The 24,321-nt window shown below is 35.6% G+C and overlaps 2 protein-coding genes across 3 annotated transcripts; both read left to right on the top strand.

The window, feature by feature from the left end:
* Positions 1–210: 210 nt before the first annotated feature.
* LOC110690756 lies at positions 211–3,749 on the top strand. 2 transcript variants are annotated; one of them, XR_002505158.1, is made up of 2 exons: positions 211–679; positions 3,017–3,749. XR_002505158.1 is itself a non-coding variant. In XM_021867651.1 (2 exons), the coding sequence occupies exons 1-2, from the start codon at positions 2,807–2,809 to the stop codon at positions 3,357–3,359; spliced, it is 465 nt and encodes a 154-aa protein (XP_021723343.1). In that variant the 5' UTR covers positions 2,243–2,806; the 3' UTR covers positions 3,360–3,749. The 2 variants fall into 2 exon arrangements, 1 of the variants encoding a protein (XP_021723343.1); XM_021867651.1 differs by lacking the exon at positions 211–679 and adding an exon at positions 2,243–2,928.
* A 12,811-nt stretch (positions 3,750–16,560) lies between these two features.
* On the top strand, positions 16,561–23,541 carry LOC110690740 (GDSL esterase/lipase At5g45670-like). Its single transcript, XM_021867631.1, has 5 exons — positions 16,561–17,056; positions 19,185–19,309; positions 20,855–21,100; positions 21,903–22,140; positions 22,850–23,541. Exons 1-5 carry the CDS (start codon positions 16,819–16,821, stop codon positions 23,068–23,070), a joined length of 1,068 nt encoding a protein of 355 aa, XP_021723323.1. The 5' UTR covers positions 16,561–16,818; the 3' UTR covers positions 23,071–23,541.
* Positions 23,542–24,321: the final 780 nt, after the last annotated feature.

The following is a 24,321-nucleotide window of genomic DNA, read 5'->3' as shown; positions in this document are numbered from 1 at the left end:
TCTTTAAATTCAATAAACAACCCGGGCATCGCACGAGCACAAAACTAGTTTTATATAAAGGAATTCGAGCTTCTTACGAGCAATCAAGTCGAGTAATGAGCTACTCGACTCGACTCATTAACATTTCAAGTCAATCTCGAGCTCCAATCAAAATTACTTGAGTCGAGTTTTCACCGAGTTAAAATCGGATAGCTCGCGAGTTGTCTTGTCTCATAAGAACCCTTAGCCCAGAAGAGGGGATGCCAACAATCATGCACGGGTACGCGCTGGGCTGCCGTCTCCCGTACCCAAAACGTATCGAAGACGGGTACGCGACGGGGACGGCTAGGATACGTCCCCAATCCGTCCCCATCAAAAGTGGTACGGCACGTCATTTAGGGGACAACTAGGGTCTTGATCGGAAACGTTTCGGGTACGGGAAATCCCAAATTCTGCCGTACCCAAGAAGCCCAGCCCAATTGTTTTAAATAAAAAACCCAAATTAGAACAAAACTTACCTTAGAGTCGATTTCCCCCAATTCTCACAAACCCTAAAATTTCAAACTCCTTCTTCCCTGTGCGATTTGATTGACGGTGGCGACCGGGGACTCACCTGGAGGCTACGACAGTCGACGATTGGTTCAAGGCGGCGTCGAAGACCCACCTTCTTCTTCGCCGGAGACCCACCTGCGAGGCTACAGTAAGTGTTTCTTTCATTCTTTTTCTGACTCTCTTCTTTCTTTCTTTCTTAATCTCTTCTTTCTTTCTTCTGTAAGTGTTTTGTTTTCTTTTTTAATTGTTTTTATGTGTTGTTGATATTATAGTGAAATGTAGTGACATTAATTGAGAATGTCAGTAGGTGATTATTTATTTATTTTATTTTATTACATTGTGCAGTACTGTAGTTGAATGGAGTCTCAAAATGTTGGTAGTCGTACGGGTAGTGGGTCTGTTAATACAAAATCAACTGACAATGCAGCTTCGTTGTGGAATTATGTTACAAAATTAGACAAAAAGGGGGCTTTGGGTGGAACATGGAGATTTCAATGTAATTTTTGTAATGAAATCAAATCATGAAGCTATTCTAGAGTTCGAACTCATTTACTTCAGATTAAAAATCAAGGCATTGCAATTTGTAAGAAAGTAACACAAGCTGATAAAATTGAAATGCAAAGAATAGATGATTTAGCCTCTAAGAAAAGAAAGCCAGCAGTATCACCTATTGCTAGAGCATTTGGTGTTGAAGCTAGGGACAAATTAAGTCAAGAAATTGCAAGAATGTTTTACACAAGAGGCTTACCATTTAATCTTGCTCGAATTCCACACTATATTCGGTCCTACACTTTTGCTGCTACCCATAATTTAGCTAGTTTTAAACCCTAAACTATGAACAATTGAGAACAACTTACCTTATGAATGAGATAAATAATGTTGAAAGGCAACTTTTGCCACTTAAAGCAACTTGGAAAGAAAAAGGTGTGACAATTGTATGTGATGGGTGGAGTGATCCAACAAGAAAGCCTCTCATTAACTTCATGGCTACTTCCGGAAGTGGTCCTATGTTTCTAAAAGCTGTGAAATGCTTTGGTGAAGTGAAGGATAAATATTTCATTGCTAATCTGATGAAAGAAGTCAGTCACAAAGTGGGTCACCAAAATGTTGTACAATTGATCTTACAAAGAAGACGACCCGGGGAAGGCAGCCAAGTTGAAGGAAGTAATTTTGTTGGATATGTAGTGGGATTAAACGTGGGCAACGGGTCGTGCCGTGCCGCCGCGGGCCGTGCCTAGCCGTGCTGCGGTTGGGGTCGTGTCATGCCGGCTCCGGGGCGGGCCTTTCCGTGTCTAATTTTGGCACACCCCAGCCCACGGCACAACACAGCCCGCGTGCCTGGCGAGCCGTGTCGTGCCGGGTCGCGGGCCAAACCGTGCCACTTTGATTTTTTTTATTTTTTATTTTTTTATTTATTTTTTAAATAATAAATGTAAATAAAAAAACGATATATATATTTTTAGTACAACTTAATTTTATATAAATAATGTGATTAATTTATGTTTATGTTAATGTTCATGTTAATATATTTTGTTTAGAACAACTTTATTTTAATTAAGGTTATATAAATTATCTATCTAATTATGTTTAAGTTTATATAAACAAATAAAAACAATTTTACTAATTTAGCAAAAAACAACAATGGATATAATAAAAAAAAAATTACGAGTGCGATAATCCGAAAACACAAAAAATTGAAGAATAACTTATTTTATTATATGCCGGGAGCCAGTACGATAAATCGATAATACAAATAATTAATGATAATTAAAAATCGTACAATATTTGGTGAATAACTTCATTTATTATACGGAATAAGAAGTTCGGTATTACAAAAATTGTACAATAATGTATAATAATGAGTAAATATGGGTCACGTGTCGTGCCGGGCCGTGCTCGGCCGTGCCACGTGCCGTGCCGACGGGTCGTGCCGGCGTGCTAGCCCACGTTCCAACCACCTTGCCGCCCGTCGTGCCGTGTGCCGTGCCAAAACTGGGTTTTTTGTTCACGACACGACCCACGGCCCACAGGTGGGTCGCCATGTCGTGCCGCGCCGGTGGTGGTACCATGCCGGCATCATGCCGGGCCCGTGCCGCCCGCGTGCAGGCACGACCCGTGCCCACCTTTAAGTGGGATACAATAGATTATGTCATTGATTTCACAAATCCTATCTATGACATGTTTAGATATTGTGACACCGATAAACCATGTCTCCACTTAGTATATGAGATGTGGGATTCTATGATTGAGAAGGTGAAGATTACAATTTTCAAGTATGACGAGTTACCACGTACGGGTACTAGTAAGTTTTTTTGATGTGGTATATGAAATCTTATTTGCTCGGTGGACAAAGAGCAACACTCCTCTTCACTGTCTAGCCCACTCTTTGATTCCAAGGTATATGTTCTCACACTTAACTATTTGAGTAACTACTAAATTTTTGTGATGTAAATATTTCCTATAACTTCCTTTCTTTTTGTTGAAGATTTTACAGCGATGAATGGCTAGTTAAGGATTCTTCTAGAGTTGCTCCTCATAGTGATGGCGAAATATCTCGTGAAAGAATGAGGTGCTTTCGTAGGTTATTTCCTCTCGGTGATGATATTAGCAAAGCAATGGATGAATACGCACTATTTTCTATGAAAATTGGGCCTTTTGAGGATCTAACCATTATGTCAAAGATGGCCACTATGGAACCTAAGAGTTGGTGGGCAAATTTTGGTGCAGAAACTCCTCTCCTTCAAACTTTAGCTTTTAAGTTACTTGGGCAGTCCTCTTCTTGTTGTGAGCGGAATTGGAGTACATACAACTTCATTCACTCACTTTGAAGGAACAAATTAAATCCTAGTCGTGCATGAGATTTGGTTTACATTCACTACAATCTTCGTCTTATATCAAGGAATAGTGCACAATATGAGGAAGAGTTTGCGGACCTCTCTCTTGATGAGCCGGATCAGGAAAGAAATTTGATCGCGGAAGATTAAATTTATCGCTTATATTTATGTTTTTAAGAATTTCAGCACTTTACGACATTAAATTCCGTAGTATTTCTTCTAAGTTGTGTTGTATGGATTTTTTTTTTAATGGATTTATATTTTGCTGAATTTTTTTTTGCCGTACCCGTTTTTTGAAAAAAAAAAAATTGCCGTATCACGTCCCTGTATCCGTACCCGTTTTTGTCCCCGTATCCGTATTAGTGCAACCTAGGCTGCTAGAACCTTCACACATGCTGCTAGCTTAGCAACAGTAGCAGCGTTAGCAGGCACACTGCCATGGGCAACAACAACACTGCTGGCAGTAGCCCCAGCAAGGTGGTTGTGATTGCGGATTGCCAGCCATCCGTATCCAAGGCAGCAACATCACCATAAATATTATCCCCGTCGTAGACCTCCAAAACCGTCTCCAAGTCATCAAAAATATATGATCAATCCCCACATTATCCTAAAAAATTTAGATAATCCCACATTACTTTCGGAGGCCATATTTAAATTTGGATCACTAGAAAACATAAATTCATTCTAAAATATCTCACCCGTTTCAAGATCGTATAATTTCCAACCCTTTTTGCGGGATAGCCTACAAAACACACTTATCACTTCTTGGTGTAAATTTATCACCCATTGCTTTTTGGTTATGAGCAAATGTGAACCAAAACACGTAATTCATCAAAACTAGGTTCTTTACCGAATAAAACCTCATATGATGTCTTATTGTGCAACAAACGTGATGGAGTATGATTAATCAAGTAAATTGCCCCAAGAACGCACTCACCCCAATAACCAATAGGTAAAAGCACGCCCCATATTCAAGATATGATAATGCTTTTGTTGAACACAACCATTTTGTTAGGGTGTGACACATGAAGTTTGAAATAGGAAAATTTGTCAAATTTTTTTTAAATGCCTTATTTTGCAAGAAAAAACCTTTTTAAAGGGTCTTTGTTAAAAAACCCTCACGATCATTTTTTTTTGTTAGATGAAACCTCTCCCCTCTTTTTGCGGTATTGACTCAAGGATTCAGGTGTTGACTTCTTATTTTCTCTACATGCACCCAAGTCTTTTTTATATTTGCATTCCTTTCTTTCTTTTCCATCCGAAGTTAATGCCATGTATTCTCTCTCTCTTCTTTCTCTTCTCTCCCTCTATGAATGCTCATCACTTCAATCACATCACTTGGATTTCTCTTTCCCTCTCACCTCTGCTCACGCCATTAATATTTCAACAATAACTTAGGTAGTGTTTTGATACTCGCATTTCATTTGAAATCGTTGATTTCAATTTTAGAATTTCAATTTTCTAAAATTTCAATTCTAGGCATTTAAAATGTTTTTTTTTTGAAAAAATTTCCTTTGAAATATAATTCCATGTTCGTTAAAGTATAGAAGCATGCACTTGAATTATGTGCCAGTGTGTCACGATCCGGGATTTCGGGCCCCAAAACATGCAGCACGTTCTAGCCTTTTGGCGGCAAGAACGGTAGCCATGTACGAAAGAGGGGCTTGTGAGCACAAAGCAACACAATTGGGCAATTAAATCTTGGAAGCACTCACATCTATTTGGGCGACGGAGTGCGAGTGGTTGGGCCTTGTGACGGCTGATACTTCAAGGCGGGCATAATTGGATTCGAACCACGAGTTCTTAGTGCGATGTGTAGGGAAGGCTTAAGATTTTATTCAACCATTTACCCTCTAAAGAGCCTTTAATTTTATTACAAGGAGAATCCCTAGTGAACACTACATTAATAGTAACACAATGATGAGATCTAAAGCCTAGAAAGCATAAACTAAAATCTAGTAAAGAATTAAAGGATCATCTAAATACATCAAAAGGAGTCGGATTGTAACATATTGTCACTCCTCACCAATTTTACAGACACCTCAAATTAACGTTCAATCATAGCAAAAAAAGGAAGGAAATGAAGAACGAACTTTAGTTTTGGAATGAGCAAATAAACCCAAGTACCTTTTTAATAATCATAAACCAAAGTCAAAAAATAATGTGCACCAGAAGTAGAAGGAATTTTATACAATCCCCATAAATCACAATGGATTAATTCAAAAATACGACTAGCTTTACTATCACTGTTAGGAAAACTATCCCTAGATTGTTTAGCTTGAGGGCATACATGACAAGCTTTATTTAATTATTACTAGCAAAACTATTACAAACATTAGGTACTAACTTGACCACTCTATCCAATGGATGCCCAAATCTTCTAAGCCATAGCTCAAAATCAGACACTTTAGGAACATGAACCGCACATACTGTTGTAAAGTCATTTCTTCCATTCACCGGCTCCAATTAGGCTTTCTAAACGTTGGTCCTATATAGCACATAAATCATCAGTGCATTGGACAAAATAGTAAGAATTACCAATCATTTAAGATACTGATATTAAATTGCGTTGTAACTTAGGAACAAATAACACATGTTCCAAAATTTAGTTGTCAGGCATACGAACACGACCCTCTTTCAAGGCCACAACTTGATCAACATTGGAAAGACACACGGGAAATGATGTGATCGAACAAATGTCCACCAAATAAGATTCGTAGTCGGTCACATGATAAGATGCTCCCGTATTGATAATCCAAGATGAAGACAAAGATTCACCTTGAAAAAGATCATGTATATGAAGATTAACCATATAAAATAATGCTTGAACATCCTCAGGTTTTAGGTCGGCCAAAGAAAGATTATAACCATAGCCATGAATAGGCTCACTCACAGCATTGGCTTGGACAGCTCCTGCTTTGCTTGCACCTTGAGCAGTCGATGAAGCCGCACCTTGAGTAGGCTTTGGAGGGCGTGAGGAACTAACCAGTAGTAGTACCCCCTACCTCCCCTTCATTAAAGTTCAAACCACCAACAAGGATACCCATGAAGCTCAAAGCATCCTTCATTATCATGTCCTGTTTTCTTGCAATGCGAACAATGTAATTTCGATTTATATGGATGGTCCATGGCTCCCTTCTACCAAGTAGTGTTCACGGAAAAAGGATGAGCATCCCACACCGCGTCTTTCTTAGCCTTGCCTATAGCAATCCCACACGACTCTTCCTCATGGAGCAAAGCCTAATAGGCGTGGTTAAGGACAGATGGTGGCTATTGTGACAATAAATTCGTGCGCAAAATAGCGTATAAGTCATCATCAAATTAAAACCAATATAAAATGGTGTATCACTTCTTCTTCTCTGTCCGCGGCATATTTTGCTGCAACATTACATGTGCACAACCCACATTCACAACCATGTGGTGGTTTAAGTCGCGTGAGGTTGTCAAACAAGCCCATGAGTTTGGTATAATAGTCTTCGACAGACATGTCTTTGGTTTGTTTACCATTAGTAATATGAGCTCGCAAAAATTGCAACCTAGAGCCATTAAATATGCAATATTGCTTCTCCAAATAATCTTAGAGCTTCTTGCCTCCTCAAAGTAAGGAATTTTTGCAGAAACCTTCGAGTCCATAGATCATAAAATCCAAGAAACAAGCATGGATTTAACGGTTTCCTAATCAAGCATTTTCTTTTTCTCGGTCGGCTTTGTGATAGTTCTATCCGCAAACACAAAATTTCTACAAGATCGTAGAGACAAAGTAATTACATATCTTGGACCACGATAGATAATTATCACCCTTTAAGACTAGGTGAGTAATCAAATTACCAGGTTGATCACCTGCACCCAGGTAGAACGGAGAAGAATGATTCAATCTTCCCATCCTTAGCCATTCTAGAAGGCAGTAATTGGTAAGAGATCAGAGAAATAAAAAAAATTAAATCGTTTTTAGGGTTTAGGCTTGCATACCATATCAGGAATTTAATTTCCTTGCATTGTAGTCACGGTTTATATACAACTTAATGACAACACTATAAGGTCTAAGCATACATTGGCTTATTAGACACATTAGCTACATAATTAGGCCTAACAATTCGGTTTTGCAAATGATTTTCTAAATTAATTCATTTCTACTTGTGTTGTTAAAAGGATTGATAATCAAATTCATCTAGTGTATATCTTTAAATGAAAACCCTACTTGGTAAATGAATGTCTTCATGTCTTCTATAAGTAAGAGACTTCATATTCTAAGTAAAGTGTGAGTTTTTACCTGAAAACCTTAGGAGCAATTAAGAGTAAGTTTGCTAAACTTAGAGCTTTATCATAATAGTTTCGGGTTTCATGTGTAGCTTTCTAATCACATATAAGAGTTTAACTTTTGTGTTATTTTGGGATTTGTGTGTGAGTTTATGTTTGATACAAAGTGAGTAATAAGCTTTTTGTGTGAATCTGGGAGAGTAGTACTCTGGAAGTGTTGAGTGGAATTAAGTTAGGAACTTAATTAGGTTGGGCAGTGTAGACTCCCATTTGTGTCTCCCTAAAACCAAACCCAGCGATGAGTATCTTTCACGTCGAATCATAATCGAATGAAGTGAAAGTGTGGAAAGTTTAGTATTGCGGAAAGTTTTAATTTCTTTTCTCTTCTCTCTGTTTTTGAAAACCTATTTAAAGAAAACAGCCGATTCAGTTTGGTTGGTCCATGATATGGGTCCAATAGTAGTGTAGTTGGACGGGGCTTGAAAAGAGCTTTCCAACGATATATTATAAGCCCAATTCCAATGAATATTGAGGAAGTTATGGCCGAATTACTGAACTGGGCTTGGTTTGAGCCTTATATGCGGCCCAATGATCTAGAGGAGGGCCTAACTTAGATTTATCATTCCTAATGCAATTAGGAATGGTTTAGTCTTCTAGATTCTTCTAGAAGGTTCTTTTCATTCCTAATTCGATTAGCATTGATAAATTGACTTTTGTTGACTTTTTTTAGAGTTTTTATCAGAATAAAAGAACGTTTTTGAGGAAAATACGATTTTATCCTCATGTACGGAAATTTCTATCTGATTTTAAGAAAACGCGTCAAAAACTTAGTCAGCGCCAAACGCCAGCATTAGCACCTGACGCTAAGCTTGGCGCCTAGGGCTAGCCTTAGCGCCTGGCGCTAACCTCGTTTTACGCGTCAGAACTCTGTTTTGGTTTTTTTTATCTTTTTGGCTGATTTTCTCTATAAAATAGTCTTCTAAAAACTCCGTTTTCATTCACCAATTCTCTCTCTCACCAACTCTCATCAAGAATTTCTTGATTCTCTCTCTCTTTCTAAACCAACTCTTTTACAAACAAAATTCCTCATACATTAGCACTAGACACACCTAGCCATATTCGAAGTTGTCTTCGCCCTAGACGTGAAAGGTTTAATTTCTGAGGGTTTTGGTCTCAAATCTCTCTTTCAATTATTTAATCTAATTGTTTTGTTTATTATTTTCCTTGAAGTTACTAACGCGTGTATTTTGTTATTAGAAAGAGATACGAGGCATCCAAGTAAGTGCTTTAATTGTTTTATTGATTTTATGATATAGAAATCATGCTTATATTGTTTTATTGATTCCTAGTATCATGTTTAGGATGTTCCTAGTATCATGTTAGGATGCTTTCTTTAGTATGATATTTAGGGTGATTTGCTTATATCAATCATGATTCCTGCGATGCCTTTTATTTTCTTTCCTAATATCATGTTAGTATCATGTTAGGGATAAAGCTTTGATTTTTATTGTTTAGTGACATGTTAGAGTTTGTTATTAATCTTATTAGTATCATGCCTAGGATCTTGCTATTATGATTTAACATTATCATAATTATTATTTTGATTATGATTATTTTATGATGATTATTATTATTATGTTGCTTGATATATATTTATTTTATTGCTTGATCACGCCTTTTATGCATGTTTAAAGGGAATTGGTATTTGTTATCACGCTTAATAAGATAATTGATAATCTTGTTAGGGTTAAATATGATTATAATTCAAGTGATCGCCAATAATAGATTTATTTGTGCATTAAATTCAACCAACATAGATAAATAGGTTTAGGGTTAATCCTATTGATTGCATGTTAGTCAGAAAGCGCACATGAATACGATCAGAATAAAGTAGAGGCCTATTATTAGGGCAGGTTCAATCTCTTTTAGGTTGGATTTGTACCTTCATCCTTGAACTACCAGTCATGGTTCAAGACCTATTGAAGTTGAGGATCTCTTGAATCGTTAAGGGTTTGACTATAGTATGTTATAACTTGTTGGCGACTCTTTTGCTTTAGCTTCCTTCCCTTTTGATTTGTACCTTCTACCTCATGAACGGTTTACAAGTTCCTAAAAAAACTTGTTGGCGACTCTTTTGCTTTAGCTTCCTTCCCTTTGGACGCCACCGTACTTTGGTGTATGATCACAGTGGGGTTCAAGCTAGGGATAACACTTGAAATATTCCCTACAGATAGGATTGAGTCCTATCGTGTAGCAAGCTAAATTAAGGTTGAAACTTCTGAGAAAGGTTTGACTATAGTATGTTATAACTAGACCTGACAATCTTGACCTAGACTTGATGACTTGACCCATAACCAAAAAACATAGACCCGATATTGACCCAATACCCAAAATTTACCCAACCCGACCCAAAAGTAGAGTTGACTTGATCCCAAATTGACCCGATCCGAAATTGACCCGAAGTGTTTGACTCGAACAAACCCGATACCCGAAATTGACCCGAAAAGACTCGATAACCGAAATGTCCCAAACTGAAATTACTTTATTTATAATTGAACTAAAATTGTTTAGTACCGAAAGTAACTCAAATTCATATTCAACCGCAGCTAAGCTCATAAATTGATTTGATAATCCTTGTTATAACAATAACAAAATATAAAATTATTGATTTGAGCTTAATTCACAAATGCAACAACCTAAACATGAACTGACTTGATTTTGACCTGACACGTATATAACCTGAACATACTTGTTCCAAAAATGATCTGACCTAAAATAACCCGACCCAAAATTGACTTGATCCGAACTCGACCCAAATCCTAACCCGTATCATACCCGAAACCCGATATGACATTACCTGAGCCATACTCAACCCGAATGTTAACTAAACCGACTCGAAATTGACCCAACCCATACCCGACCCGATCGACCCATTTGTTAGGTCTAGTTGTAACAAGTATAACAAGTAATTTTTGGGGTTTTTTTTTTTGAAAGAAGTACTAAAGGGTGCTAAATTTGCTTAATTAAAGGCATACGACATCTACAATTGACAATTAATAATAAGGAAAAAGAATTTAACAAAATCAAACAAGAATTAATCGAAGAAGGGCTTAGAATCCAAATACATAAATATAACAATTCAGCACATTCTTGATTCGTTGTTTCGTACAAGTTTTTGAGTAGTTCCGTCGTCGATTCTTAATTTTGTGCAAAAGTAAACTCTTGTGCTGATTTTGTAACTCAAATCCGAGATATAATCAATCATAGCCCCGCACAAAAAGAGACCAAATTAAACACAAATAAAACTTTGTCTTTCGAAAGAGTTTGAAAACCCTTGTCTTTCGTAGGAGATCCAAAAAACCTTGTCTTTCGAAAGAGATAAACCTTTTCTTTCAAAGGAGATAAAACCTTTCTTTCGAGGAGACATTATTGTAACCTAAGAAACAAAAACCTTAATAGAAAATAAATATTGGGGCTTTCCATCAGTGAAATGCGATAAAAGCCCCTTCAAAATTGACAATGGAGGCTAGAGTTTAGGATAGAGAGAGAGAGGAACACATTTTTTGGCTTATTGTAGTGAAGTGTTTATGTATTTAAATTAAAATCCCTTTTGGTTGAGGTTTTACTTCAAGTTAGGCTTTGGAAGCTAAGATATCCTTGTGAATATCAAGTATTCACTTAAGAACTTCGTACAATTCACCCCCTCTTGTAGTAATTTGTCTCAACTAAAAAAATTTGTACTATTTGTAATTTTTGAGTTTTTAAAAGTGATATGTAAAGCATGTAATTTAAAAAATACAACCCGTAAATCCTATTCAATTAATAAAGTAAATCCCATTAATTTAACATCGCAAAGGAAATAGCAATATGAATCCGAGTAGTAAACAAGAATCAGTTAGAATATACAGTTAGATAATATATTAGTTAGATATTGATATATATTATATGTTAGATAATATTTGTCGCATATTAGGATAATTTTGTATATATTTTTTTATATCTCGTATCCTTATCATAATAGGATTATGACCCTTGTAAACTGCTATATATTATAATCTATGGTACACACTCCAAGCTCAAGGAGTTTTCCGAAATCTAACATGGTATCACAGCCTAGGTTATCGATCTAGCTTCCGCAATTTTATTTTTTTTTAATTCTTTGTTTTCTCTTTGTTCTCTGCCTACCAATTCCCGCGCATCCCATAGCCCACTGCAATCTGTTGTAGTCTTTTCTTCGACTGTTTACTAGCCAATTCTTGCAATGGGTAAGGACGGAGATGGTGACCAGCCCCCTAATTCCGAGAATCATCCTGCCCCAGGTGTAAACAACATTAAGAATGCTATCCCGCTGATTCTTGATCGAGAGAAGGTCCAATATTCTAATTGGGTAGAACTTTTTGAGTGTCATGCTCATGCCTTCAATGTTCTTGACCACATTGATCCTAAAACTCCCAAACCGACGGACATCTCTGAAGCTATCTGGAACCAGCTCGATTCGGTAGTGAAAAGTTAGATTTATGGCACGATTTCTGCAAACTTACTTGAAACAATTTTGACTAAAGGAGCCACAACTCAACAAATTTGGGATAAACTCAAATTGATTTTCCAAGACAACCAAAACACTAGAGCCGTGTATCTTGAAAATCAATTTGATGCTTTGCATCTCTCAAATTTCTCCGACATCTCCTCTTATTGTTGTTAGTTAAAGACTCTCAAGGATCAATTAGCTAACGTCGATCAACCAGTGTCGGAACAAAAACTGGTTATTTGTCTTGTCTGGGGTCTTGTTAACAGAGACAACACCGTTGCTGCTATGATCCAGCAGACCGAACCTCTTCCACCTTTCGAGACAGCTCGGTCTCGCTTGCTCTTTGAAGAAACCCGATGATCCAATGAATCAACTCCAGCCGCACAATCATTCCTAGCCCAGCAAGGAGAGTCTTCCTTGGATCCAATCCAACCTACACAGTCAGGCCAAGATCGTGGCAGCGGCGGAGATGGGCGGAAATTTGGTCGTGGTACGACCTCCGGCAGAAGAGGCAAAAGCGGACAGGGTCGTGGTAGGGGGTGTGGCCAAACTTCAGGCAAGCCTAATGCTGCTCAACATCAACAGCAAACTCCATCACAAGGCCCCCTCCACAAATTTAGTGGGCCGGCCCACCTGGTCAATTGCCTTATGGTTATTCTTGGGCTCTTATGTGGACTCCACAACCTAACTGGGTCATGCCTCCTTACCCATATCCTCAAGTTCAGACTAGAGGACAACGATTTTCACAAGCACCGACACAACAACAACAACAAAGTTTCATGGAAGCCCAACCGACCCATGGTCAACTCATGTCTCCAACAGAGCTCGAGAATTCTTTTACAACCATGACTTTGGCAAATCCGGATGACGGATGGTATATGGATTCGGGTGCTTCGTCTCACATGACAAACAACTCTGGTATTCTCTCACCCTTGTTTAATTTAAGCACTAATAATCATATTTTAGTTGGTAATGGTCATCGTATTCCAATCACTGGTTATGGTCACACTACCCTTCCCGAAAATAAATTAGCCCTTCGAGATGTTCTCCTTGCCCCACAAATTATTAAGAATCTTATTTCAGTTAGAAAATTTACCTCTGACAATTTGGTTTCTACATAATTTGACCCTTATGGTTTTTCTGTGAAGTACCTTCGCACCGGGAAAATAATCACGAGATGTAATAGCTTCGGGGACCTTTATCCAGTTGCCACCTCCCTCATCGCCGTTTCTCCTTCCACTTGGCATGATCGACTAGGACACCTTGGAGCACCTTCTTTAAATTTTCTTAAGAATAGTAATTTTATTGATTGTAATAAGGAGCATGTCTCCACCGATTGCAATTCTTGTCAACTTGGGAAACATACTAGACTTCCTTTTTAATCTTCTAATAGCAATACAAATTGTGTTTTTGACATTATTCATGCTGATTTGTGGACATCACCAATATAATTCGTAGTACTTGAGGTCACAAATATTATTTAGTTCTTCTCGATGATTTTACTCATTATGTGTGGACCATTCCCCTTGTTTATAAATCTCAAGCCTTTTAAAAATTCTTAGATTTTATACAATATGTGTACACTCAGTTTGAAAGACCTGTAAAATCCTTTCAAAGTGACCATGGTCGCGAATTTGACAATGACCCCTTTAAACAATTTTGTATTAATAATGGCATTTTCTTTCGATTCTCTTGTCCTCATACTTCATCCCAAAACGGGAAGCCGAGAGAATGATTCGCACTCTAAATAATGTCAAACGTACTATGCTATTTCATGCCTCCCTACCACCATCATATTGGAATTATGCTCTTGAGACGACCACCTATATCCTTAATATTTTGCCCACAAAAGTTCTAAAAAACATAACTCTGGCTCAAGCTTTATTTGGAGTCATACCTTCCTACACTCACATTCGTGATTTTGGTTGTCTTTGTTACCCAAATCTTTCCTCCACTATTCCTAATAAATTAGCTTCTAGGTCCGCTCCTTGCATTTTTGTGGGTTATCCACCAAATCACTGTGGCTATAGGTGCTTAGATCTTTACACTCAAAAAATTATTCTTTCTAGACATGTCACCTTTGATGAGTCAATTTTTTCCATACCAAAACTTGGAAAATTTTAGTCTAAAAAGTTAAGATTTTTTGGGTGAAAGTGAGTCATCCCCTTTACTCACTCATGCTCTCCTTCTCCACCTATCACCATCTACTCACAAAAACCCATATCCTGCCAGCCCAACCCAGCAACCTACAGGCCCATCTCCACCAACATCGCCTTCTCATACGGCCCAACAGCTTCCCCACTCTCCTACACACGCGGCCCAGCAGCTGCCCAATTCTCCACCAACTTCACCTGGGCAGCGCACTCCACAGCCAACCCGTGGCAACACTGCCAGACCCGCAACCCCCCTGCCACCCTCGCCATCTACTTACTCACCACCTCCTATGCGGGGCATCCCTCCCATACGGCCTACTCAACCACCTCCCCCATCGCCACCTATAACCCGTAGTCAAAGAGGTATATATAAGCCTAACCCGAAATATTGTAACCTCACTGTTCCTTTTTTGGGTCCCTATCCTCACAAATAACCTCTTCCAAAATCATATAAACAGGCCTTAAATGACAAAAATTGGAATGCGGCGATGAATGATGAGTATAGTGCTTTAATTAAAATAGGGACATGGGAGTTGGTGCCTAGGCCTACGGGGGTGAATATTATTAATTGCATGTGGCTTTTTAAGCATCAATACAAGTCTAATGGTGACCTTGAAAGGCATAAAGCTCGTCTTGTATGTGATGGCAGGTCGCTAGAAATAGGTGTGGATTGTGATGAGATCTTCAGTCCACTAGTTAAACCAGCCACTATTCGCACTGTTCTCAGTTTAGCTTTGGCGAAAAAGTGGTCGATACATCAATTAGATGTCAAAAATGTCTTTTTACATAGTGATTTGCAGGAAACTGTTTATATGCATCAACCTCCATGTTTTGTTGATCGGAGAGCTCCTTCTCATGTTTGTCGGCTTCGCAAGGCTCTCTATGGTTTGAAACAAGCTCCCAGAGTTTGGTACCAATGCTTTGCGAATTTTCTCATCAAATTGGGTTTTTTCATCGCTAAGAGTGACAATTCTCTATTTACTTTCCAGCAAGGTGATGATATGACATATTTACTTCTATAAGTTGATGATATAATTTTGGCTACCTCATCTGACAGGTTGCGTACAGGAATCATCTCTTAGTTGCAAACTGAGTTTCCTATGTCTAACTTGGGGCCTTTGAGTTATTTTTTGGGTATTGCAATAACCCGAAAACCTTCTTATTTGCTACTTTCCCAGGAAAAGTATGCACAGGAGATTCTAGAGCATGCAGGTATGGGCTCTTGTAAACCTGCAGCCACTCCAGTTGACACTAAGTCCAAACTTAGTGCAGATGCAGGACCACCATTTTGGGATCCTACTTTGTATTGCAATTTAGCAGGTGCTCTTCAGTATCTCACCTTACTATGCGGTACAACAGGTGTGTCTTTTCATGCATGATCCCCGGGAACCTTACTATGAGGCATTGAAACGCATTTTGTGTTATGTTCAGGGTACCATTGATCACGGTTTACATTTTTATCTTACTGTTTCTCATCGCTTGATTACTTACACTGACGCTGATTGGGGAGGTTGTCCCGATACCCGACGTTCCACTTCAGGCTATTGTTGTTCCCTTGGGGACAACCTCGTATCTTGGTCATCTAAGCGTCAACATACTTTGTCTAAGTCAAGTGCAGAAGCAGAATATCGAGGCGTCGCAAATGTTGTCTCTGAGGCGTATTGGCTTCGTAACCTTTTACTTGAGCTACATTGTCCTCTACGGCAGGCTACTATAGTTAATTGTGATAATGTCATTACTATCTACCTTTCTGGCAACCCAGGTATCATCAACGCACCAAACACGTAGAGTTGGATATTCATTTTGTTCGAGATTAGGTTGCGTTGGGGCAAGTACAGGTTCTCCATGTTCCTTCACGATATCAGTTTGCAGACATTTTCACAAAAGGCCTAACACGAGAATTATTTCTGGAATTCAGGTCCAGTCTTAGCGTTCGACCTCCTCCCACTATGACTGCGGGGGTGTGATAGATATTATTTGTCGCAGATTAGGATAATTTTGTATATATTTTGTTATATCTCGTATCCTTATCATATTAGGATTACGATCCTTGTAAACCGCCATATATTATAATCAATGGTACACACTCCAAGCTCAAGGAGTTTTCCCACAATCTAACAGATATTATAATAATGTTGAGCTTATTTAACAATGGCTTGATTTACATTTAATTTTTTATTGGAAAACTTACTAACTATGCAATATTTATCTAAAGCAATGCAAATATAGAAAGAGGAGGATATACCATTAAAAAAATTAAGCCCTTTAAACGTATGGTTATGCATGGCTTTTGTATATATAAGCCATCATCATATTAACAATAATATTACTAGCCTCTAATGGTTTGAATGCTTCTATATCCACTCATCTATACAATAAATATAAGCCATCCGATCAATAAGCACATTTTTTTGCTTAAAACAAAATTTCATATCCTAATTATATTTTACTCCACTTTTTCATCATTAATATATTTCATTACTTGATTCTCTCCATTGCATTCGCCATCCTAGAGATGTGGAGATTTTCATCATTCATTGTTCTCATATTGATTTCTATTACAAAGTTAGGGGCTCATGCTCATCCTCTAGTACCATGCTTCTTCATCTTTGGTGACTCGTTATCGGATCCCGGCAACAACAATCGTCTAAAGACAAAGGCCAAAGCCAACTATCGTCCATATGGCATTGATATCCCGGGTAGAAAACCTACCGGAAGGTTTTCCAATGGACTTACCGCCGTCGATGTAATTGGTTTGTGTTTCCTATAATTTAGAATTATTTTGGGATCATTGAAAAGATTGAGATAACTATATAAGTAAATTTTATTTTCTTAACTATAGATTTTTTCCTCTTGAAATCTGACTTAAGTTGAAAAATAAAGTTATTTATTAATTTATTTTTTTAAAAAAAGAATTTGAAAACTAAAGTTACGGATAAGAAATTTTTCACTACAATAATGCATATTTTATAGCATATGCTTAAGGTTCATGCTTCATGCATACTGTATCAAAAACAATATATATGGAAATACATTGATTCATATTAATGAAAATATGAAATAGATAAATCAATGCTAATCTGCTGGTAGGTGTAAGTCCTTAGATAACAGGGTGGAGTAACAAAATCAATAAACTTTTCAATTTGGAAATAATGTTACATGTTAGAGTGATTTTAAATAAAGTAAGAATGGTAACAAATTAAAGAGCGGATAAAATAAATAAATAAAGGGTAATGCTATATGTTGCAGCTCGAAGGGCTGCATATAAGCATTTAATTATCTTTTCTTTTTAAGTATTAAGTTGGAAATTTATGGACAATTCACGAGTAAATCGGTATAATAAATGTTTATTTATTGTTAATTCTTTTCACCAGCCCTAAGGGCTGCATATATCTTTTTCCATAAATAAAACCATAAAATATATAAGAGGTCTTTTTATTTTTCTTCTTTTTTTTCGCAAAAACTATTAATAGTATTATTATTTTTATTTTTATTTTGGGGTTAAATTCGCGATTATAAGTTTTGGTGTGAAATTATGTTAATGCAAATTTGTGCATGAAATGCTATATGTGATTCTAGTAGCATTCATATATAATTTGTGCATGAAATACTATATATATATATATATATATATATATATATATATATATATATATATATATATATATATATAAGGCTTGTCATGTGTAATACTTTCTCCGTTCCAAAGCACATTTAATAGGTTAAATATCTAGAATGGTGTAAATATAAAAATTATAAAAAAAAATAATATTGTAAAAACATTTTATGTGACGAATCTAATAAGATTTCACATGACTATATTTTGCTTAATGTATACATCATATTATATGGTCAAACAAGAGTAATGAACAGTTCAAGTGTCCAATTATTGCAATATTATTGGGATAAAGGAGCTAATAATTTAGGTTGATGGCATCTATGATTGTTTGCATGCATTATAATATAAATATTTTAGCTTTTACACAAATGCATTTGATGAAATAACAAAATGAGAATGAGTATGAAAACAATATAGCCAAACATAAATCAACAAAAACATAAAGTGATCAGACCCTAACATAATTTAAATCCAAAATCACGTACTAAGTCAAACCTAACACAATTGACTTATCTTGATTAGTCAAGCCACTTCTCACGCTTCATATAAAAATATACTATGTAACAAGAATTTTTCTTTTTTTTTTACCACCTAAGCACTGATTTTGGATGTTTAATTTCTAAGCTTCTTTGGATTTATTCTCTAATGTTTTTCTTATTTGGCATAAAAAAAATTATAAATCCTACTTTGGCTCGTTTTGGTTTGGTTAACATACATCATTGTATTGCTTTTAGGTGAAACCACTCAATTTTTAAATTTCAAATGATTAGCAAATATTCACATTTTATAATCAATAATAACTTATTTTAAAACTCAAAGGATGAATTCTAATCCAATCAAATGATTGAGCAACTATTGCTATAAGTTGAAGAATATTAAATTGATCGAATTGCACTATTATACCAAAAGGAAAAAAAAAAAAAAATTGTAATTCTTATTACTTTCTAAATACAAATACAGTGTTACAAGAACTACATTTTATTTTGATGGTTTATTAATCACGAACAAAAAATATAAAATTTGCAATTTAATCATCCCTATAATATAAGCATCCATTTACTATTTTTTTTTTTTTGTTTTAATGAATATACCACAATTACATACATAGTATATAAAGTTCTGCATTTGTCAAAAAAAAAAAAAAGTATATAAAGTTCTTGCTATATAGCTATTTTTAATTATACTTTGTATATTGTAATAAAATGAGTGAGCTAGATTAAATATACCATTTAACCTCCTTGTACATATTTAATTTCTTGCAGCCGAGCAATTAGGATTCCATCGTCGCATTCCACCATTTAGCTCAACAAAGGGTCATGATATACTCAAGGGTGTTAATTATGCATCTGGTGCGGCTGGTATACGTCCGGAAACTAGTCAACATTTGGTACTTTCTAATTATTTCCCTTAGCTTCCTTGTAAAAATAACATATATGCATTGTGTCACAGACTTATGGATATCATCTAGTTTAGTTAGTACTATAATCTCTTTTACATATAGAGAAGTGATCAATATTAAATGTTACAAATTCTACATATACTTTTACTGATTGGATAAAAAAAGGCAGTGTGATAAAGAGTTGAGGTCAATTATGACTACACCTTGACCTTTTTTTTTTTTTTTTTTTTTTTTTGTATTTCTAGCTCTAGCTTATAGTGAAAACGTTTTATTATTTATGTTTTATTTTTCCTGATATTAACATGTAATGAAAATTTAGATGATGTGTTGGTGTAAAAATGCAACAATTAAGGGCCTGTTCATTTCAGCTTATTTTCAGTCCAGTTCAATTCAGATTCAATCAGTTCAGTTCAGTTCATTTCAACTCCATTAGTTCAATTCAGTTCAATTTTGTTCGATTCAGTTCAGTTCCTAATTTTCTTCTCTCCTAAAATATTCAGTTCAGTCATTTCAACTCCAATTAGTTCAAATCAGTTAAATTTTGTTCGGTTCAGTTCAGTTCCTAATTTCCTTCTCTCATAAAATATTCAGTTCAATTCAGTTTAGTTCAACTCCAATCATTTTAATTCAGTTCAGCTCAATTCAGTAAATGTGAACATACCCTAAGTAAATGATACTATTCTACTATAACTTATACTAAGGGTATATCCTTAAAAACTGCCGACCATTGAATTGAAGGCCTTGCTAGTGCACGAGCAATTTATAATCACCAACACAAATTACAATTAGGAAACTTTTTAGGGGAACATACGATTTTTTAAATTATGAGGAGGAAAGCTAACTCCATGATTATCCCAACCGAGCTAATCTAGGCTGCTAAGCCTAGAGTGCTAAGAACTAAAGGCCGATTAAGTGAAAGTATATTGTAAATGTAAATGCCGAGAAAGTGAAGTATATGTAAATGTAAATGTAAATGTTTGATTTGATGTCCTTGAATTTTGTTGCTTCGTTCCTTTTGTAGAGGTCTTAGGCGATACGTACCCGATCACGAATTGCTAGTGTTCCTTATGACTATTATCTCTTCTTTGGCGCTTCTCCTCTCTATATGAATCCATTTGATTAGGCTTCTTTCATTCTTAATTCGTTGATTTCGTTGTTCTAGGCCTCCTTGATTTCTATCTTTATTTTAAGCAAATGGGTCGTTGGGCTTATATATTGATCCATTATTCTAGTCCACATTCCCTCGGAATTTGGGTCTAGACCCTAAAAGTGAACAAAGTAATGAGCAGTCTACTATGATGTTAGTAGCAGTGTACTATGATGTTAGTATTTTATTTATTTTTTAGAGTGAGGGATAGCTCATGTAGATAGAACTTGTCTTTCGATTTTAGGAGATTATGTGATCGATTATCACCATGCCCTTGTAGCTCTCATCGTTAAACAAAAGATGACTATATATATATATATATATATATATATATATATGGTAGAAAGAGTTCTTTTTTTCTAATAGTTACAATTTTCCTTGGTTAGGGTGACATAGTTAGCTTCGACAAGCAACTTAGAAATCATCAAAAGCTCATCTCAAGATTGAATACCAAGTTAAATGGATCAACCCAAGCCCAAGCTCATTTAAAAAAATGCTTGTACACAACCATCATAGGCAGCAATGACTACATCAACAACTACTTCATGCCAGAACATTACTCAACTGGTCGAAATTACACCTATGATAGTTATGCTAATTCCCTCATTAGTTTATACAGACGAAATCTACAGGTACGTAATTGTTATACTTATTACATAAATTAATTTCGTGTTACTATAGATAATTAAAGATGTATTGGCCAAAGGTATATATTAATCTACACTCTTTAAAAGTGAAAATCAACAAAAAAAAAAAAAAAAAGTGTCAAAACGATAGATGGCATTGTTTGTTAACAGAAGGAGCATAAGTTTGAATTGCTACAAAAAGTAACACTGAACAATTACCACCTATTATTCTTTCCAATTTAGCAATTACCACATGTTATTATTTTTTTTAAAAATTACCACCTACTTTTTATAAAACATAAAAAAAATTCTCACCTACTTGCTTCCCAACTACCTTATGACGTCATGTGGGCCCCATTTTTTATCTTCCCTCCCTTTTCTCATTTCTCACTCGATTTTCATCTCCCTGACTCATTTTTTGAACGAAAAAATAAATTGGGGCCCAGCTAAGTGGTTATTTTTGAGCAAAAAAATAAATTGAGCTAAAAAATGAGTCAAAGGAGATGAAAATCGAGTGAGAAATGAGAAAAGGGAGGGAAAAGAAGAGGGAAGGTAAATAGTAAGGCCCACATAACGTTATAAGGTAGTTGTGAGACAACTAGGTGAGAATTTTTGATGTTTTATAAAAAAGTAGGTGGTAATACTAAAAAAATAAAAATAAAAAAAAATAATAGTAGGTGGTAATTGTTAAAATAAAAAGAATAGTAGGTAATAATCGTCAAAATTTCTAATATTTTAGTTTATGTTTCGATTTATTGAAGTGGTTGTATTATTCTTTTATTAACTAATATTATTTTTGATCTTGAAGATTTTGTATAAAAATGGAGCAAGGAAAGTTGTGGTGTTCGGGCTAGGACTCGTGGGGTGCACCTTGGGTCAAGTAATCAAAAATCGGCCACATAGTCTTTGTGTTGATGATGTCAACATTGCTGTTTTATTGATGAATGACAAACTAAAGGCGCTTGTAGCCGAGCTCAACCGCAAAAACCGCGATGCTAAATTTACATACATAAATCTTCAAGGAATGGTCATCGGTCCACATAATGGTTTGTTTCTAACTAAACTCAATTGTAGCAAAATATTCTATTGGCCTGGTCATGCTTAAGTTATTCTTGAAAAGTTTGTCATTTTGTCAAAATCAACCTTTTAAAATTGATCGATTTTTTTTAAGAAGCCACTTAAATAAACAAATTCTAAGACTAGACTTGAGTTTATACTTGATTTTTTTAGGAAAGACCGACTAAAGCCAAATTCCCACCTTTAACTCACAATTTTCAGCAACCAACATTTTCTGACGACCATGTTTGCTTCACCACTGTTACTATTCTTCTCATTTTAGTAATAACCACCTACATTTTATAAAAAAAAATTAGTAATAACCACCTACAATTTAATAAATTATGTACCTAATTATGTGTTTTATTTGAATGATTTGGATTTGTTATTAAGAAGCCGAAGAACAAAGGGTAGATAAACAAAAAAAATTGAAAAAATTCGTGAATGGGGCCTACAGTAAGAATAGTTGGTGGTTATTTTCAAAAAAATTCTCACGGTTATTTTAGTTGCAACAAAAGGGTATTTCTTATGAGACAAGGTAGCATTTCTTGTTTCTAGCTTTAATAATACCTTCGACATCATTATTACCTTTTGTGATATTTTTAATGAAAGAAGCAGTAAACAATACATCTATATCAAGTCTCACAAATAATTTTATAGCTTATATTATTATTGACATTTTCTATGTCCAATTTGTAGGAATCACGGTGTTAAATCGCCCATGTTGCCAATTAAGGGAAGATTTTCAGTGCAAAGCATCTTCAACAATATGCAGCAATAGGAATACATATTATTTTTGGGATGGGTATCATCCTACTGAAGCTGTGCATAAAATTGTAGGTTCAAGAGCTTTCAAGTCCAAAAACCCTAATGAAGCTTACCCCTATGACATCCTAACCCTAGTTAAACAAAAGCTTTAATTAAAGAGGGTTTTGTAGTTAGCTAGTGTTGTTAGCTTCTCTTGTGATATTTTTTTTTTTTTTTTTTTTTTGGACAATTAGATAGATGTTAGTTGCTTGAATCATTCCCAATAATCATTTGAAGATTCATCGAGCAATTTTTGTAACTCGCAAAATTTTTTTCCTATGAACTATATCATAAATATAGGAAACAATTTTTCAAATAATGCTCTTTATAGCTGTTCTTACTTTGTTATTGATCAATATAGAGTTTCGAGATGACAAGTATAATCCGTTCAAAAAATTGATGACAAGTATAATCAGGGGCAGATCTATTAAGGTGCACAGTGAATCATGTGACTCACCAGCAAAAAAAATAAAAAAAAAAAAAAAAAAACTAAGAGACCCCGTATTACAGATAGGCAGTCTCTTTGTTGAATCTGTTTGGATTAGCCCACTGTCAGTTATTTAAATATCAAAGAGACCGCCTATTAAAATATCAGATAGGTGGTATCTTTGTTGCTGCTATTGCCACCATGTCATTAGAGACTTGTTGTCTAGATAACAGGTGTCTTTTTGTCAGCATTGAACTAGAATAATTTTTTTGCGCTGCTTTCATATTTCATTAAAGAGACCTGTTATATTTAATAACATGTCTCTTAAGTTATCTAACTTTTTTTTTTTTTAATAATTCTTGTTTTTAAGTAAAAAATCATAAAGTTTGTTTAATGTAATACTTTTACAGTATGTGTTTTTATATCCTATTTTTGGCTTGAAATCATTTTGGTGAAATATAATTTTTTTATATATTTTTTGGATTGAAACAAGTGATCAATTATTGATAGTGACTCATAAGTTCGAAAATCCTGAATCCGCCACTGAGTATAATAAATCTCTAGCAATATCATATATCATGTAGCGTGTATTAAAAAACCAAAATTAAGATGTCCTCAACTTCTATCTTCTAATTTGCAAAACAATAATATTTTTACATGTTGTTAGATTTCGGGAAAACTCCTCAAATTGGAGTGTGTACCATTGATCACTTTATATTATGTTACAAGCCTAACTCTAATCACGTTAGGAATCTAATAAGATAATTCACTACTACAAAATGCGTATTTTAGCGACGCTGTGAGCTCGACACAGTGTAGGGGGCGTCAGCTCTTGATATAGTACGCGTGTATCCTCGACGCTTATTTAAGTCAAAATTTATTTTCGACAGGTAAAAGCGTCGAGATATACCCACCTGCACGGCACGTGACAAATTTC

This window comes from Chenopodium quinoa, unplaced genomic scaffold (genome assembly GCF_001683475.1).
Source record: "Chenopodium quinoa cultivar QQ74 unplaced genomic scaffold, ASM168347v1, whole genome shotgun sequence".
NCBI classification, from domain to species: Eukaryota; Viridiplantae; Streptophyta; class Magnoliopsida; order Caryophyllales; family Amaranthaceae; genus Chenopodium; species Chenopodium quinoa.
This window is presented reverse-complemented; position numbering and strand designations above follow the sequence as displayed.

Coding starts and splice junctions, on each gene's coding strand:
- LOC110690756 (XM_021867651.1), top strand. CDS start 2,807: ATGACGAGTTACCACGTACGGGTACTAGTAAGTTTTTTTGATGTGGTA. Junction 2,929..3,016: donor GCCCACTCTTTGATTCCAAG/GTATATGTTCTC, acceptor TTTTTGTTGAAG/ATTTTACAGCGATGAATGGC.
- LOC110690740 (XM_021867631.1), top strand. CDS start 16,819: ATGTGGAGATTTTCATCATTCATTGTTCTCATATTGATTTCTATTACA. Junction 17,057..19,184: donor TACCGCCGTCGATGTAATTG/GTTTGTGTTTCC, acceptor AATTTCTTGCAG/CCGAGCAATTAGGATTCCAT. Junction 22,141..22,849: donor GGTCATCGGTCCACATAATG/GTTTGTTTCTAA, acceptor TCCAATTTGTAG/GAATCACGGTGTTAAATCGC.